This window comes from Nipponia nippon, unplaced genomic scaffold, assembly GCF_047370975.1.
Source record: "Nipponia nippon isolate SJK-2023a ecotype South Korea unplaced genomic scaffold, ASM4737097v1 scaffold_3, whole genome shotgun sequence".
Lineage (NCBI taxonomy): Eukaryota > Metazoa > Chordata > Aves > Pelecaniformes > Threskiornithidae > Nipponia > Nipponia nippon.
The window spans coordinates 38731486-38750465 of NW_028262347.1; the positions used below are offsets into that span (position 1 = coordinate 38731486).

Sequence of the window (18980 nt, forward strand, 5' to 3'; positions counted from 1 at the left end):
AGATACATAATAACATGGCAACTATTAACCTGTTAACTACTAACCAGTGAAAACCAGTTTAAAACAGATCCTAAAAATACTTGCTTTCATCACCCAATAGCAGGATTTCCGGTGGACTTCAGGAGAGATCAATACTAAATATGATTCGGCTTGGTATTTTCATCGACGAGCTGCAAGAAAACACAAAACTACTGTTTGATACAAGTTTCAGAAAAGGCAAAGATCTGCAGTGTTGAACAAAAGCGAAGACTAGGCAGCTATGTGAACTGCCTGGGTTACAATACAGGGAAGTATGGGTGGTTTTAGATGAGGACCTCCTGGAAAACGATTTTCCAGTTATACATAGCATTATACGACTTTGAGGGGTGGAATACAATGGGATGTATCGGAAATCTGATTTTATGATTTGATGGTTTTGTGATCAGGGTCATGTAAGGACACAGAATGATCACCCGATTTATGAAAAAAGGCAGTGTTTCTGCAGCAGGGCACCAAGGGAGGAGTACAAACGATGGCGGGGCGAGAGCCGGGGGTCAGGGCTCAGCCCTGCGCACCTCCAGCGCCTTCCTTCCACCCCTCAGCGGTCACACCGCAATTGCCCACGCTCTGCCCCGCGGTGCACAGGCGCCAGCGTCGTGCATTACCCGTTCCCTCACCGCCGCCCGCTCCCTCACCGCCGGGCTCCAGCGGCCACGAGGCCCGCACCTCCAGAGGCGGCACGGCCTCCTCAGGCTGCCCCGCCACCGCCGGGGGCAGAGCGGGGCCGCGGCCAGCACCGACACCCGGCGGGGGCGGCCGCACAGCACCCGCCGCACAGCACCCGCCGTCCCCACTGACCGCCCCGCGCCCTCCCGCTCGACGTCTCCTTCCGCGCCGGCCGCGGGGCTGTGGGAGGGCCGGGCGCGGGGCGGGCGGAGGGATCCCGCGGAGAGGTGGCGGCGCAGGGGCGGCATGGCGGTGGCCGGCCGGCAGCGGGGGGCGGCGGCGGCGGTGGTGGAGCTGTGGGGGGTGCTGCTGCCTCCGCGGCGGGCGGCGGCGGGGGGCTCGGAGGAGGAGACCGAGGATGAGGCCGAGGAGGAGCCGCACTTGGCGGAGGCTGCGCTGCTGGAGGCTTCCGGGCCGGAGCTGCAGGCCGCGCTGCCCCCGCGCCGAGCCGGTGAGGGGCGGCGGGAGCGGAGTGGGGCTGGGCGGCGGGCGGGCGGGGGGCCCCCGGTGTCCTCTGCCCGCGGCCTCCCTCGGGGGCGGGTTTGGGCTCGGCCCGGGGCGCTGCGTGTGAACCGAGTGAGCTGCCCCCGGCCTCTGCGCCGGGCCCGGCCCTGCGGGGGTGGCGGCGGCGCGCAAAGTGCGCGGGCGCTTGTGGAGAAGCGGCTCTCCCGCGGGTTCGGTCCTGGGCCTGGCAGCCTCCTCGCCGGCGTCGGGAGGCTCTGGTCTGCCCATGCGGAATGTTTTCAAAGGAAACGAAACCGAAGCTCGCTCCTTGCCCGGTCACTGAGTTCATTGCAAGTAAAGCGAAAATGATGTGAAATAGGTGATAAATCTCGTGCAGGTAGTAGAAGGGTCGTGTAATTCACGCTTTTGTATGGCCACGGTATTGCAGCAGTAAGAAAACAAAAGTTTTTCCATTCAAGTTAACGTAGCACAAAAAAAATGCATTGGTTTTTCTTTTATGACGTATAAGAGTGTTACTTGACCTTGATGATTCCCTGCTTTCTATTTAGTACTCAGAAAGCTGGTGACATTGGAGCAACTTCTGCCTGGCAAGAATGTTTTATCCAAAAATTGTCTTAAAAATGGCTAAATTGAGCGAAGTAACAAGGGGAAAAGAAATAGACAAGTTGTTATAGACCTAAGAGCTGCTGGTACTCTGGTTTGGTGAGAAAGAGGTCCTGCTAAACGTAGGTGCTGCTTTGTTCTGGTCATAGCATTTGGTCCCCAGTCGTGGATCGAGGAATGGTGTATTAATTTTTGTGAGGGAAAGATGATGGAAAGAGGAGGCAAACCGGGTCATAGAAAATGTTAAGAGTTTATTATATAAACTGCTTATCATTCTGGTGGTTTCAGTTACAGGAAGTATTCGGTATACAAATGTATCTGAAGAGCATGCAGGCACCATGATGCAGCGCTTCATGGCGTAAGTTGACTTGGCATAAGCGGTGTAATATTAAACCATATGCCAGTGTGTTTAATTGGCTTAATAAATATTCATACACAAGTTTAATTTCGTAGTTCTGACACTTAGGGAAGCAGTTCTAGTGCTTGTTTGTGAGGTTGGTTTTGCTTTGGTTTTTAAATACTACTGGAAAGACTGACGTCAGGAAGTTTATGAAAACCCCTGCTTCACTTGTACTACTGCAACTTATACAAAAGACAAAAATAAGCTTTGAACAAATAAAACTCTTTTAATCAAACCAAACTTTTAATCTCTATGACTATCAATTAACAATTTTTTTTTTTTAATGATTCAGTTGTTATACAAGAAGACGAGTCCAAAAAGGAGTATGAAGTAGTTGGACGTTTTCCATTAGTTGACCCTTGGTGGAGAGTTAATGTTAAAGCTAAAAAAATGGGGTTGAAGTACTTTGTGCAAGGATATCCATCATATTTTCTGCGGACTGATATAGAAGAAAACAATCGACAAGTCTTTTCACTCTTTCTTACGGAATGTGCCGTTCCTGAGGATTTTAAAGAAAAGTTTTTTACTTGGCTTCCTATGGAGTCCATGCTGAGTTTTAGAAATCTTGAAGAAATACTAAAACAGTTCCAAGTTTCACAGTTACAGACGGGGAAGAAACAAAGAGACACCAAGCATTATGACATCTTCTACTATGTTTCAAAATCATGTAGGTATATCCTGTGCTATTTTGATTGTTTTATAAGCTAATGAGTTCTATCTCAGGTACTGTGTTCAAGTTAACATGTCTTCATGTGAAGTATATATTGAAATGAATTTTGAACATGCAAAGATTTTTTTTTTTTTTTTAAATTTGAGGACAGTGGGACAGCTGACCAATTAAAGATAGGCATACAGTTAGAAACACATAGGGAATTTTCCGAATTCTGTAGGCTTACTAAGTAGAATTGTCTGTGCTAGGAATGCAAAGACACTGGTGCTGGCTGTATTCAGATACGACAAGGCTTATTAAAAATGGGTTCAGCACGGCTTAAACATGGTGGTATGGCTTTTTAGGACAAATATGTGTTCAGAAATAGTATAGCTGCTTCTTTGTAGTGCAGGGGAACGGTAAATGAGCTCAGTGTGGTCCAAATCAGCTGCACTAAATAGGCTATCTAAGTGCATTTGAATCCTGCCCACCAACAGATAGGTATGGCTGGGGAGCATAGTGCAGAAACACCGGAGTATCTCCACATGGCGATGGTTCAGGACTGCTGAGGATCCTGTTGTGGACTATGTTGGTGTGACTACATGAACGTTAGAGATTGGATCAGGAGCGTGCTGTTGAAGCAAGCATCCCTCTTGTCCCTGTTGTGCTGCAGTCTCTGAAAGTATTGACCGTATTCCTGCTGGATGAAACGCAAAAGGAGTGTTCCAGTTGCACACCTAAGGTATTCCAACCCCTGATGGGCATTCAGTCTTTGGGACCAGACTTGTCTAAAGCAAAACACCAAAATACAGAAAGTCAAGACGTCTGGGATGTGTCTTCAGCACTAGCTTTTTTGTTTTGCTCTGATGATCTGTTTCCATTATGCCACATTCCTGACGTGGACATAGGCAGTCCTGGGTTGGTGCTGTACAGAGCCATTTAGGTGTCAGTGCTGTGGGACTCAGTACTCTGAATTGGAGGAGGTCTTTTAAATTGAGCCGCAACTGTGCATAAATCTGTACAGACAGGTTGGGTCTATCTACGAAGTCTTCCAGTACTTGGTTTGCTGGGCAGTGGCAGGTGAAAAGATGGAGGTGACTGTTTTGGAGGTCAGATCATGTCTGACAGGAGAGTTCATAGCTTCTGCTAGACTTTACTACAAATCACATGTGTAAGGAGAGGAAAATTTTCACAGTTCTATGGACTTCAGGCTTTTTGTTGTGTTTTTGTAACGGTAGAAGTTCTTAACCCCTGTTACAGACTTTAAATCTTTTCATGACCACAAAGAGATGGGAATCTACAGTGGTAGAATCTCAGATCTAGTTTGTTGCTTGAGTTTTAATGGGATAATGGATCATTTCTGATTGAAGCTTGAATAATATGTTCATGACTCTTCAGTGTTGAAGACTGCACGGTGTGTCTAGGTATCCTGTTCTTCTAGTTGGCAGATTTTTCCTAATATCTAACTTAAATGACTTTGACACAAATTAAGCTTTCTTCTTTCTCTGTCATTGGGCAATAGAAACAACAACCCACCCCCTTGTGTGTCATGTTGTTACTATTACTATTGTTGCTTTTTCCTGGTTGTCGTTTTTATGGGCTTGAGCAGTTTGTTACTCGAGCCTTCATGATACTTTTGTCTAGAAGAAGTGTGTGTTGATTCTCCACTTCTAAATTGAGTATTTGCTTGAAAGGGAAAAGGTTTTATCTTTGCCTTTCTGTAGGTCAGACAGTGATCAGAAAGTACTTAACTGAAGAAAAATGTGTGTTTTAAATTTGGAATTATAAACTTTCCTTAACACTCCATTAAAAATGGCATGGTTTTTTTTTTTCCTGTGAAGAGGTAAAACTTCTAAAAGTCTCACTTTCTTCCAAAATTTGTTTTTTAAAGCAAGGTATAGAGCAGATCAGTTTCATTATCCCCCTTTTGCAGATCCCAAGACTGATACAAACAGGGAAAGTGATAGCTTAAGTTTGGGGTCATTGAGAAAGCCAGTGGAGAGCGCTGTTTTCCTGAGTTCCTGTACTGGTCTGATACTACAAATTTAGAAGCCAGTTTTCTTGTTTTGGATTTCAAATGTTATTCTGTACATCTGCGTGAAAATTATCTTTAGATAGGAGAGGCAAGCATGGTAAGGTCTGAACTGACATTCTACAAAATGCTATTGAGTAGTCCGTTTAAACCAAATGTATAATATGTATTTTCCAAATGAGTACATTTAGTTGCAGTTTTTATCTGTTATCTGTTAATATTTTTTTTTCCCAAGGCAGTGCAGGGAAAACGGACTTTAAAAGAATTTGAAAAGTATGACAAAGAATAAGAAACAAAGAAATTAGGGATGTATTGGATGTAGGGGAGGCAGAAGAATAAGAGCCAGAGTCAATTTAAATTGTCTGTACAAATATGTTTGTATATTGCTTAAAACTTTTTTGGTTTATGGTGCATACAGTTGCAGGAAAGGCAGTATTGGTAGCTCTGACTTTTCCAAGGATACTGGAATACTTGCCAGTTCTTCTCCCACGCCATTTTTGCTGTCTGTTGAATATGGTGTGTTGGCAAAGAAAGACTGAAGAAAACGATGGTACGGATGGTGAGGAAGTACATTGTCAAGACAAGATGCTAAGAAAGTTGGATGAGATATTAAAGAATGAGCCATGGAAACTTGGCTTCAGCAGGGTAAGTAATGTTAAGCAGGGTAAAAAATGTGGTGTTGTTACATTTGAGCTTCATTAGAATACAGTGCTGTTTCATTTACGTTCAGTATATTAACTGGGCATTGGTAGGAGGTAAGCTAGTTCATTTAATTTACTGGACTCAGTTTTAGCAAAGTTTTTTTTTTTTTCCCCCAGTTGGTCTACAATAAATCAGTCTCAGAAGGCTTTTAAAGGTGGTTTTGTTACAGCCATTTGCTTAGTCTTTTCTACAAGGAACAGAAAATTAAATACTTGAGGTAGTTGGGCCAAAAGTAAGAAAACTAATTTAAAACCCTCAATTGTACTGTTCAGTTTTATACTGGCAAATGAGATTTTCTGTTCTTAATACATAGAACAGTATCTATGTTTTCCCAGTAAGGTAGGAAAGTTACTCTGTAATAGGTCATCTGGTCTAGTTGTTATCCTTTTTTTTAAAATGGGATTCACAGTTGCTGCTTACCTTCTTGTTTTCCTTTGCTACTCTTGCTGTGCGACTTTGCTGCTGCACCTCGCCTTAGCACTCCTGTACCTCAGATGGGAGCTGTAGCTTAATAGTTCAGAAATGTGATTAATTAATTCCTCTGCTTCAGCCCCCCCCAGTGCTTTTACTGACAGATATTCTGGCTTGTCTTTAAGACCTCCAATTTCAGAGATTCAGCAGTCTAGCCAATACATTCCAGTGTTTCACATCCTTCCCTTTAAAAAGCTTTTTCTGATGTCCAATTTGTCTGTTCCTTGATGCAGTATAGACTTGTTTCTTGTACCAAGGACTTGCATTCTCACTGCAGTGTTTTTATTGCTTGAAGACTCTCTTTAGCTTTTTCTCTTATGGCTCAGCAAGTCCAATGCATTTTTCTTTCCCTCAATAGTTTATCTTTTTTTTCACATCTCAGTCTTTCACTATTTTGTGGTAGTCTCTGTAAAGGTCGTGTATTTCTTGAAGTAGCATGTTCAGAACTGGGTACAGTATTCTGGCTAATGCCTTTCCTATGCTCTGTTTCTACAGTTTTTGTGCCTTTACTTGAAATTGTGCTAATTAGGTGTGCACAAGTTCTCCCTAACACCCAACTTCTGCACCAGGTTTTTGATTTTTAAAGTTTCTGTTTTATACAGAAGGGTGACTGAGAGGAATTATCATTCCATCTTACTTTTAAATATCTTGCTTTCATATAGCTTGAAAAGCAATATCACTTCATACCTGATGAAAAATACATACGTTTTTGTAGACTTCCACCCTCTGAATCGCAAGTTGTCTTTACTAGGAGGAATGTTATTCAGCAAGAGGCTAACATCTTCTGAAATAAATATGTGTTTGCTTTTATTCTTTTTGGGGAGAAGATTACCTATAGGGAACTGAACCTTTCTTACTGCGAGGCAACGTGGGCCGCCTTCTGTCAGTGTGAACATCTCCTCTGGAAGATTCCTGACTTGCAGAAGAATGCATTAATTCTGTATGATCAACTCAAGAAACAGTGTAGAGAAATGGGACACACTTATGAAGATCAAGATGAATTAGCTCGTTTTGTATCTAAAGATATGTCCATTGAGCATGTTTGGCAGTCTCTTGAATTTTTGAAAGATCAGAATGTAGTGATTAGGGAGAAAAAACTAGTGTTTCTGCCTCATCTTTACAAATCTGAAAAAGACATTGCAAGGTATATAGGTGACCTTCTGTCAGACCACTCGTGGCAACTGGATGTTGATGTGAGAAAGATACTTAACGTTTCTGAGGCATCAAGAGAAATGGTAGATAACAAAATGAATGTTACCCAGGCTCATGAAATGGAACATCTGAAGGAAAATAGTCCAGACAATCATAGCTGTGAAAATCACTTTCCTGAAAAGGAAGTGGGGTCTACATTTGATACCCAAAGTAAAGCAGAGGTAGACTTGGATCAGGTGATTGCTATGGAAAAGATTTGTTCTAATCCTGTCACAATCGTAAGTGGAAAAGGAGGCTCTGGGAAGAGTACAATAGTTAGCTGCCTTTTTCGTCACTTAAAGCAGATGGAAAAAGAAGTGGAAGCTGCTTCTAAGGACTTTGAAGAAGACCTGGATGCATCCGAGGAATGGAATACCTTTGATAATCATGGGGAGTCAGAGAATATGTACACAAAAAAATTTTTGAATGTACTATTTACTGCACCTACAGGGAGGGCGGCAAGCCTTTTGAGTGAAAAAACTAAGCTTCCTGCATATACACTGCATCAGGTAAGGAATTTTTTTTTGACCTTTTGGCATTGTCCATTCTTGTTTTTAAAAAAGGTTGTTATTGAACTTTCCTTATGAAATGTGTAGCTATTCATGATAGTGCTTAGGTACAGCTTGTCAGCATTTGAAAGTCAGTGTTACGTTTTGGGGAGTCATAAATCAATCATTTGAAATATGTTATTCGCTGTAAGTTTGGTTTTTTTGTTGTTGTTGTTGTTTTTGGGTTTTTTCTGTTTATACACATCTCATTTGTGCCTTTCTAGGGCATCTGATCTTTTTAGTGTCTCAGTTTTGTTGATTTTTTTTTTTTTTAATTAAGACAAATACTTTCTAGATGGCAGAACTGTTGTATAGTGTCCTTTTGCCTAGCAATCATACTGATACCTGCACATACATGAAGAGATCAGTAGCCTGGGGTTGAATAATGAGATAAATTTAATTCAGACAGAGTTTTCTTAATTACTGTTAAATGCTGTGCAAATTTTTTTAGGAAAAAAGTAGAAGGCAAACTCTTTGTTAATAAACTTGGGTCAAGTCTCTGTTGTCCTAGGTAGTGGAAGATGCCAAGAAGACGTTGGGGGTGTGCAATATGCTGTATAAATCAAAATTATAATAACATAAGTACTGTGGGCCTGTTTTACCTTTGGGGATTGGATAGTTGCCTGTTCCCCTTCCCCATGCAATGCTGGGGATTTATTATGTCAGCAAGTCATAGTAGGAGGTGTTCTGTTACGGAGCAACCACATGACTGATCTTACGTCCTTTAGGGTCCCTGCAGAGAAAAAAAAGGATTCATTTCTGTGCTTTTATGTAAGTGTTGATAACCTCAGCTAGAGATGTCTTCACCAAGGAGGAAAATAAGACTGAACGGTTGAGTCCTCTGAGTCTTTACAGGTTAAAGTTCAGAATTTCAGATAATAGCTCTAAATACAACATTAGAAGATATCACACACTCTGGCTACCTTTATAAGACAGTTGTTTACAGTTGATTAGTGTCAGAGCTTGATTTATTTTGATTTGTTTCTAGATCATCTATAGTTTTAAGTCATGGAGGCAGAGAGAACAAGTACAGCCATGGAAGTTTTCTACTGTGACGATTCTGATTGTGGATGAAGGAAGTTTGGTGTCTGTACACGTTCTTAGTTTAGTTTTGAAACTCTTGTGTGAGCATGCTGAGCTTGCCAAACTTATTATTCTAGGTAAGTGAAACAGCAAATTTAGCATTATATGATATTTAATAATACGCAGTATACAGTGGAAGTATCAGAGCTGCCGCTGGTTTCCCTGCGTCTCTTAAAACCCCCAGAATGTTACATTGTTCTGTATTTGGATATTTCTGCTTATTCGTAAGGTCAAATGAGATAGACAGTTTTCCATCTCAACTGTCAGTGTGAAAGCATCAGTATCTCTCTTCTCTGTTTAGCAGTGTTTTGTCCGATTCTGAAAGTATTATGACTTCCATGTGGTAGTTTATTACATCTTGCAACTGGAAAACTTTTCTGATTTCCTTAAATTTCAAGAAGCTAGTGTTAGCATATTAATCACGTGTTAGAAGGGAGGTTTCATGTCATTCTTAATGCTAGGATCATCTTGTTTTAACTCAGAAAGGAAAACAAAGAAGTGTAAAATCAAGTTTTTCTGCTTCCTCAGGGTTTTGCTTTTTGGCATGCCATTTATGGCATTTGTTTTTAAATATGTAACTTTCAAAATGTGTTTGAATAAGATGTGATCACTGTCAGTGTTCATCATGCAGAGTGATTTGCACCTGCTAGTAAGGCATTACTGAGTGAGTAATACAAAAAATTTAAACTACGCTCCAGCCTGAGTCCCCAGACAAAGTTTCTTAGGTTCTTGAAAGTTTAATTTCATGTGAATTGTATTGAGGAAGCATGTTACTATGTAGAGGGTTGAGTATTTATTAATTCCAGTCGTTTTTTTGAGACAGTTTTTAACAGATTATCTATTACTGCTTCTCAGAAATACTAATTTGCATTCTGTTTAGGTGATACTAGACAGCTACCGAGCATAGACCCAGGAAACATGTTAGCTGACATCTTTGAGGGTCTAAAATCAAGAGGCTTTTCTGTGGAACTGCGAACTAATCACAGAGCTGAATCGCAACTAATTGTAGATAATGCATCAAGGTAGGATTTCCTTATGTATGTAAGAAGCATTCCTGTAGCAGGCCTGGTCCTTTACCTGCAAAATAGTAGTGCATCCAGATTTGACTCTATAGTACTGCTTCTGTTAGAGTTTCTTACTCAAAATCAGTAACACTGGTTTTAAAAACAAACAAACCAACCCCCAAAACAACAAAACCCCACAAATTTTTCCGGGAGTATATGTATTGGACAAAAAGAATGTGTGTACTGGAATACTCCTGAATTTTATGGGATGTATTTCACTGTCAAATACTCTCTGTCGTTTTCAATGAGTTGCGCGTGCACAAATCACTTCATGCCATCTGAAATGACTTAGAGTTGCTTCTCTAAGAAGGAGGCTTTAAAGACATTGCTGGTAAGTGTGACAACAGCTAAAACAGGCTGAATTACATTGAGAGTTTGGATGTCAAGGGGCATTAAATCATAGTTTCTTTTTATTTTTTGCTGTACTAATACCTAGATCCTCTAAATGTTTCCAGCATTGGCATTACTTTTGGTCTGGAAATAATCCTGCTTACTGTCAGTGCATGATTTCTTTTTTAAACTTCAAACAACAAAATCTAGGTCCGAGTGCCCAGGACCTCTTGATGTTGATTGGAACTTGAGAACATTCTGAACATTTGCAAGAAGTCCAGAACTACTAAGTGTTTTACACACAGTCATTTTTTTTGGGTAACACTTCTGTGTTACTTCAGTCTGGTCCCATGAGAAGAACTGTGTGGGTAATATTAAGTATCTACTGCAGTGCTGAAGGGTTTAGAGAATAAATTACCAATTTTTTTAATGTGAAATTAAGTTATGCTCAGAAGAAAGAGCTTTCGGTGTATGTAGTTTAGATGACCAAAAGTCTATAAATGGTGAACTTCAGGCTGATGCAGGTGATGATACACTGGAATCCTTTAACTAGAAATAATTTTTCTTTTCTGTTTTCCCGCCATTGCTCTGTTCAAGAATCTCTCACCGGAAGCTTCCTGAATTTGATGAGGTGCTGAAAGTTTCTGATTGGAATGAGGAAATGTCAATGCCAAGCCCAGAGAAGAAATTCATTCTTATTGCTTTGCCTGCCGGTGGGGGCTGTGACAGTACGTGTGTACAGTTTGTGATCCTGACTTTCCCTTTGATAAAGCATAGACTATTTGGCTGGAACTAACATTTCAGGAATATTTTAGTCTGGTTTTATTTGTGGTATAAATTTAAATGCTAGATTCATAGTTTATCTTTTGCCTTCTGTAAGTGCACACAGCGAGACCTGTAAGTGCAAAGGATATGCTGTAGAGCTCCAGCTCACCAGTTACATTTTGAAATGGGGGTGATACAGCTTCCATCACTGTAATCAAATGTGATCGTCTTTTTATGTTGTAGTTGGAGCTGTCAAACCTTAAAAGATTAAATTTTTCAGAGGTGAATCATTTGAGTCAACAGCAACTGTAACAGGATGGTGTGTTGGACAGGAATGTGCTCCCAACTCTAGAATCAAGTTAGGAAAATGGAAGCAGAGGCGGCAGCAGTATTTCTTTAAAAATGTTTTGGGGTCAGGGCCATTGTTTTTGGTTTTTTGGCCTTTATTAGATAAGTGGACTGAGTGGCCTCTACTTCATATGCATCAAAACGCTTCAAGGGGGATGTGGGAAAAAAATAGTGCTAATATTATCACCTTGTCTTACTATAGTAACTTACTTGGCAGACAGAATACTAAAAATGGATTTCTTCTGTGAAATCTAAATGTATAGGTCTGTGGCTTAAAAATGTTCTAGCTTTACCTCTTTAATGTGCTGTATCAAAACCTTATTTTGCATGAAAAATACGCTCTCTACAGCTGTTGTAACACAGAGAAATAAGAATTTCTTTCTTTCCATAGCAGTCTTGTGTCTCAGATTTTAATAGTGGGATAACTGCATGATACTTTTTGGGAGGCGTATATATGTGGGTGTTTTGTGGTGTGGGGCTTTTTGGTGGGGGGGTGTGGTTTGTGTGGGGTTTTTTTTGTTGTTGTTTTAAACAAGTTGAAATGTCATTGAAGCAAGAAATAAGCAAAGGCAATTTCATATTGAATTATGTTTTTCTTTCTTAAATTGTTTGTTCTGCATATTTTTACGCCTTACCTTTTATGTCTTCTAAAACAGGTTTGCAAACTGCCATAAAGACTTTACTTAAAAGAGGACCAGGATTGCAGGATGCCAAACAATCGCAGTTCATTGCTTTCAGAAGGTAACGGAGCATGCAGGCAGACATTGAAAAAATCCTTGCTAGCAGCCACAATCTAAAAATAGCTGAATGTGTTGAGTTGGAGAGACTAGTGGCAATATCATAAAATTACTAGAGAGAGCAACAGGCCAGGAGTATTTTCCTGTACCTTCAGGTTGCCCCCAGTCTCTCCATGGGGAGTTGCTTCATTTTTTTATAAGCTTATTGTTACTTTGCACCGTGATTTCTGCCTTTGTGTTCATGTTCATCTGTACTGTTGATGTTAAAGAAACAAAGGATGGACGTCAGTGGTCAGATTTTGTAGTAGATTCTCTGAGAGCCTGTGCTCTGGTGTTTGCTAACAGTGCAGTGTTCTTCAGAAGCAAAAGATGAGGGCTTGATTGCAGGAGGAACACGCAAAATACAAAGAAATGTCCATGTTCAAACATATGCCATCGTAGCAGATGTGAATTCCAGGGTGCGTGATGGAACATAAAACCTACTGTCTATACATGCTTCTGTCACGGGTGGACGTTGACCAGATGACAGAAGATACTTGAATTTTGACCATGTGACAAGGGCCAGATTTAGTCATATAAGCTGATGGGCATTAGTGCTCCTGCTGGGCACTGGTGAATGCCTGCAGTTTGGATATTTGGAAGCACAATACTCATCGTTTAAGAAGAGGTTGGGTGTAGGCCTCTAACACGTTTGGAAGAGAGATTGGAAAGGTTAGTAATTACTGATAACGTGAACCATCACAGGAGCGTGAATAGTATGGATGGCCTCACAGAAACACTGAAGGGATAAATGTAATGTCCAGTAGTACCAACGATCCATAAACTTACGCTTCTGCACAGAAAGGTACTTAAGAAAAAACTCTTCCACTTTTATTTGTGAAGAACCTTTTCTCAGCAATTAAAACACACCCACTATTCACAGGTTATTAGTGCGCAAATAAGGGATTTATAAATTTTAGCTAGTTCACGTGTTTGTTGTGAATGTTGAGTAACTCTGAAATCAATTTTATTCCTCCAGTCTGCATTTGGGTACAATACTGTTATTAAGGATTTCCACATAAGATGCTTCTAGAATATATTTATAGGTAATTAATCTGCATTTAGAAGTTAAAATTCCAGATCTTTAAAAAGCAAATAAATCTTCTGACTTTTTGTTGTCCCAAAAGCGTGGCCGTTAACCTGGTGTGCAAATGGCAATTAACGCACAGAGCAGAGGTATTTTATTCACGTTTGCGCACAAAGACGGGTGCCAGGTGGCGGTTCCACAAAGCTAGCACGCCTCCGTACAAAACTACAAAATAGTTATCTTGCTACATGATCAGTATAAAGCCGCCCAAATGTACACCTCTTGGTTGGTGATTAACATTTCATGTGTTATTGGTTTGCCGTATTTAAATTAGCCTCGCTTGCTATGCAAATGAGCACGCACGCTCCGTTCAGGTGTGCGGGGGGGCAAGCCTTTCCGGTCTTGAATTGGGTCGGTGGTCGCGATCTCCCCTCGCCACTTTTACCTTTCACCCAGTTACTGCAGTTTTATCTGACTTCGTGCTTCTTTGGCCGTCACCCAGCCTTTGGCGCCAGGATGTTCCCGTTTTATCAGTCTGTTAGCTCCTCTGCAAGGGTATAGTCATTAGTTTTTCACGGTGTGCTGTTAAAACAAATACTTCTGTATCTTTTTAGCTTCTTCTAGTTGCCAGATCCTTTTCGCAGAGCACAGGTGGTTCACAGTTTGGCTCATTGGAAAGTTCCACTTTCTGCAGGGTATCATTTCTGATACATCCACAGACAGAAAATAATATATCCAGGCTTTAGTTTTTCTTTAGTTTTCTTCTTTATCTTAAAGCCAAATCTAGGTAATCCAGGTATGCATCGCAAGCATCCTTACCTCGCTTTCTATGGTACTTAGGCAAAACTGTTCCTTTACTGCTCTATCTTCTAAACTCTGGATCAGCCATTGCTTTTAATTGTTGATAGATGATCATCACAGCTGAAACGGGCTTTTTCCATTATTTATAAATCAATGCTAATGTTACATTGCATGTAATTGTGTGTTTTGTACCTCATGATTTTGTCCTTATTTTTTACGATTTAGGCAAGATTGCGATCTAATAAATGAACTTTGTTGCCAACACTATTCAAATCACGTAACCAGGTAAGCCAGTGTTCTGCAATTTTTCTTGTAAACAATCTCGCTTTGGTTTTGAAAGTGTTACAGCCAGGCCAACGACCTAAAACAAGATTGTAAAACGTTCAATATTTCATCTAGATCTGATTATTTGTGCTAGAAATCATTTATATAATAAAAACTTTCTTTGATGGGTTCTGTAATCTCAACCAGTGAACAGAGATAACGTAAACTGTTTGCCTTTCATTTAAATTGTCATTATGTGAATTCCAGGATTTTGAGTTACTGTTGAATATTTCAAAGTGACATAAAAGCAACTTGGAAGAAACCCTCAAGGTTAATTATTTTTTGCCACTGTGTGATTTCTAAATAGATTCTGAAATATTTTTGGAAGCAGGATTTCGGCGCTATTCCATATTACTGTTTTTTACCAAAAGGTTTTACAAAAGTTCAGGAAACATCTTTTAAATGTGAGCTGTCTTAACGGTTTTGAACATTATTAAGATTTTTCATCTGGCCCAAGTATAGAGAGGGGAAAGAGAAGAAATACTGAGAGATGGTAAATGCATACTTTGTAAATACATTTCTCCCTCTTTCTTTCTCTGACCTAGAGACCATAAAAACCGACTTTTATTTCAAATTGATGACAAGATTTCCTGCACGCGGAATACATATCTTAAGGATCTCTTGCCAGACTGTAGTTTCGGAGAGCATCCCAATCGCCATGACTGCAGAAGTGGAGAACCCACCCTCACTACAGAGGCTGCTGAGGAGGGCAAACGACTGTGCAACGGAGATATATTTTTCGTAACACGGGTAAGTCCTTGATGCAAGACCTTGCACAAAAAAAGCCCAGTGGTAACTGGTTCAGTCTTCCTTGAATCCCCAGAACAAAACAATTCCTACTTTATAATTGTAGTCCATAATCTATATTTAGTTCTGCCAAAGTGTCACGTGAAAGGCAAGAAAGAGGCAGACTGGTAACGGAGAATTAAAAAAGTCTCTAGAAGTTTTTGTAAAATGTATTTCAGTTGGTCTGCTCATGTCCAGTGTAAATACATTCTGTAAATACTCAAATGTGTTGTAATTGAAATGGGTAGTGTTTTGGATATAGGTAGAAACATAGTCTTAAGTGAAGAATAAAGCTAATGTCACAGCTTGAGCTCTCCCCTGGCAGAAAACTAAGCTGACCAAAAAAATACAGCAACAAAAAACTCTGTATTTTATTGCTGGATTCAGTGAGCTGAGTTGACCCAGCAGAGGGCCCAGTGAAAGTATCAATATTTGTGCACGGGAAAGGGGGACCATACAGTGTTGGCGGGAGCGAGCAGGCTCTTCCCCGTTTGTGGCAACAAGTTGTTAAATGGCCTCACTGGTCTACTTCCCTGCACCCTAGGATAATCTTAGTTTTCTGGGGGTTAAAACTGCCTTTCTCAGCATTTCTCTTACTAAACAGGAGTTAGGGTAGGCCCTGTACAGTGAAACCATTTTCCTTGAAGGTGGTCAGTGAAAGGTAGCAATCGTTTGGGTTTAGTGTCTTCTGAAACTATTTCACTTGGTTGATGCTGAAGCTATTGTAATTTCAGGGAAACCTAGAATACGGACACGGAGAGCTGTATAGACATTGATCAAACCGCTGATGGATAGGAGCTTACTGCTGAGTGCTCTTGTGCTATTTCTTTAGGATGTAGAAATTGATAAACAGCGCTTATTGACCATCAGCAGCACGTACGGCTCCACGTTCACTGTGAAGTACAAGGCACTGAAGAAGCTGTGTCATATAAAGCATGCATGGGCCAGAACTATTCACACATTTCAGGTAAAAAATAAAGAAGCTATCGATCAGCTGATAAAACTTTCTCATGGCTTTATCTTGCTAATGCACTGTATTTTCACGTGAAAGAGTCAGATGCTCTTGTGAAACTGAAATTCCTTGAACGCAGGATAGAAAATATTCTTGGGAGTGTCGCCAGTTGTCTCCAACTTCCTTGTTCTTCTAAGTCGTCTGTTTGTTTTTTTGTTTTTTTGTTTTTTTTTTTTACTACTTACTGGAGATCTTACTTTGGTAAGGCGTTCTTAAACGTGTTTGTTTCAGGGGTCTGAGGAAAAAACTGTCGTCTACGTGGTTGGCAATCCTGGCCGTCAGCACTGGCAGCATGTGTACACAGCCGTGACCAGAGGACGCTGCCGCGTCTATGTGATAGCTGAAGAGATGCACCTCAGGAGAGCAGTCACTAGCAGGAACGTGCCCAGAAAAACTCGCTTACAGAGATTTTTGAGAGAGGCAATCGCAGAAACGAGCAACTGTCCCAACCAACCTTCCTCTCCCCTGACAAAGAGCTGGCAGAGTCAAGAGCTTGAGACTCGGGCTGTTTCTGTAACTTCAGGTGCTCCTGACCCGCCTGAGCCTCTGGCCGACTCGATGAAACAGGAAGGGTCAGCAGCTCTCAATACAGAAGAGGAGCGGGGCAATTTGCAGCGCAGTCCGTGTAAAAGACAACAAACTCTGGCAGAGAATTCCGAGGACGCGATGAAAAAACCCTCTGTAAGTATCTATCTGTCTCCTTCCTGAGAAAGCTTAAACCAACCTTTTGCACTCTTTTTCACCACCGCAAGTTGCTTGGACACTGTTATGATTGTTTTATTGTTATTTATTTAATAATGTTCCAAGATGACCAGTAATGGGTGAAGCAGTCAAGGCTGGCAGATGTTTTCCCAGAGTAATATATGACTAATAGGGGAAAAAAAAGTTATGTTAATAGCAGTAAATTTATACATCTTGTTACTCATTGGAGTGATCCATTGGCTCGCTTGGCCTCTATTAGCTTACTCTTTGTCTACAGAAGGCAGTTTTTAGGAGCTGACCTGCTGTGAAAGATTTAGATAAAATTTCATCGTTGAAGTTGACGTTTATACAGTCAAACATGCTTAACAGATGCTTTTTTTCATTACATCTAATAATTTCTGAGCCCTGTCATGGGGAAAGAGCTTTTCTTTTGAAGACATTACTGTATTTTAGTTCTGGTTCAAACTCTGATAACATTCTTGTTTTGTTTTGACAGACAACAGTAACAGATTCCCCGCTTGGGTCTTCCAGACTTCAGAATCTAACTTTGGGACAACAGATTCCTAGGAAGCTTTTCAGAAGCTAACAAGCAATTAACTGCCCTCCTTATGAACCTTTCTTGAACCTGTTTCGGTCAAGATTTTTGGAACAGAGAAGCTGGGTATGCAGATGATTTTCAAAGGCTTTCCCGGATTTGCATGTTCTATGAAGAACAGCTTGTTTTAAAGTGAGCCTTTTATATTTTCAGTGCTCTGTCTTTTCGTAGCAGATTCCTTGGTGTGCCAGTGATGAAAAATCATCTCATTCTTTTGTTTTGGTGAAGAATGAACTTACAGGTCTTACAGGATCCAGACGTTCCTTTAAAAAAATACGTGGGGATTTCTGGGTTTAAAGACTGTAGCTATCCATACCACGATGTATCCATCTCCTAATGCTACAGAATTGATGAGCAGCTGTTAGAGATGTGCCAAAACTGCAGTTTGCTCTCAAGCCAAAAAATAGTTTACAAAGGGACCTTTAGATTTTTCTAAATTATGGGTATTAAGCTTTGATGGATTATGGATTTTAATCTTGTTATAAATAGAACAAGAAAGTTGCAATCAGGGACATGAAAAATTTTTCCCAGTTGTACTTGAAAGAGATGGAGAACTTGCCGTTGCTGCGTTAGCTAAGTGTTACACGCTGGTAACAATCTTGGTAAGAAAAGCAAAATTCCAAGTCAGAGTTCAAATAACATTCCACTTTCAACCTTTTTTTATGTACTGTGTGACTTGCTGCATTGTCATTTTTGAGATTAATAAGCTGTTTAATCAAACATCAGACAAATTGTACTAAAACTTGGACAGCTTGCTTGTTTTTCACAATTGTTTTTTTTCTTCACATATGGCAGGAAAAAGTGTACCACAAATATAAACATGGTATTTTTGCTAAAAACTGTGGAAAAAATACAAAGTAGAATAATGCTACCTCATTTTTAATGTCTTTAAATCACTGTTTATTTCAATTTATACAGTTTTTCCATACAAATATTTGCAACAGTTTGAATTTCAAAAAACATAACATAGACGATAAATATCATGCTATTAAAGTATTAAATTTGTACAAAAATACTTTACAGTTTAATACTTATTTGTTACAAATAAAAATACATATTTAAGTGACTCATGAACTTTTTTTTTTTTACATGATTCAGCATTGAATGTCATTCTGACCTTTCCTGGCAGTGCTGAAATAGAAATCCGAGATACTTGTGTGTGCAGGGCAGGTGAGCTTGTTCATGTATCGGAAAGAGCAACAGGGATACAGTTAAACAGTTTAAATTGACCAGAAACGACTCCGTAAGGTGATTGCTTAGATATGGAGACTCTACAAATGTACAAATCCAGTATCTTTATATTCACCAATAACAAGAATTACCAATAACAACTTGAATACCGGAATAAACCAAAGCAGCTGCTGGTGAGCGTATAAAGCAACTGGCAGTATTTTATTGCTTGGGGGCAGAGGGGAGAATTTGTGTGATGTGTTTGTAAAATATATTTACAATTTTAAATTCTAAAAACGTGTTGCAGGGGGTAATGTTTTTCATAAAGAAGGCTGAAAACCAAGCGTATTAAATGGGACTTTTGTCCCTTCAAGAAATTGACTTAAAAAGCTCACGTGTGACAGTACAGGTTTACAGGTTTATGGATCGTT

At 40.3% G+C, this 18980-nt stretch overlaps 1 protein-coding gene across 2 annotated transcripts; it reads left to right on the forward strand.

Annotated features, from left to right (window-relative positions):
- The first annotated feature begins 755 nt into the window (after positions 1 to 755).
- HELB (DNA helicase B) lies at positions 756 to 17420 on the forward strand. Of its 2 annotated transcripts, XM_087764287.1 has the most exons (14): positions 1066 to 1156; positions 2062 to 2131; positions 2466 to 2840; positions 5273 to 5499; positions 6855 to 7727; positions 8755 to 8926; positions 9730 to 9871; positions 10841 to 10971; positions 12013 to 12097; positions 14186 to 14245; positions 14830 to 15034; positions 15903 to 16037; positions 16314 to 16763; positions 17281 to 17420. In XM_087764287.1, the coding sequence occupies exons 3-14, from the start codon at positions 2564 to 2566 to the stop codon at positions 17368 to 17370; spliced, it is 2847 nt and encodes a 948-aa protein (XP_087620413.1). In that variant the 5' UTR covers positions 1066 to 1156; positions 2062 to 2131; positions 2466 to 2563; the 3' UTR covers positions 17371 to 17420. The 2 variants fall into 2 exon arrangements, with proteins under 2 accessions (XP_087620412.1, XP_087620413.1); XM_087764286.1 differs by lacking the exon at positions 2062 to 2131 and having other exon boundaries at positions 756 to 1156.
- Positions 17421 to 18980: the final 1560 nt, after the last annotated feature.

Coding starts and splice junctions, on each gene's coding strand:
- HELB (XM_087764286.1), top strand. CDS start 952: ATGGCGGTGGCCGGCCGGCAGCGGGGGGCGGCGGCGGCGGTGGTGGAG. Junction 9,872..10,840: donor ATTGTAGATAATGCATCAAG/GTAGGATTTCCT, acceptor GCTCTGTTCAAG/AATCTCTCACCGGAAGCTTC. Junction 10,972..12,012: donor TGCCGGTGGGGGCTGTGACA/GTACGTGTGTAC, acceptor CTTCTAAAACAG/GTTTGCAAACTGCCATAAAG.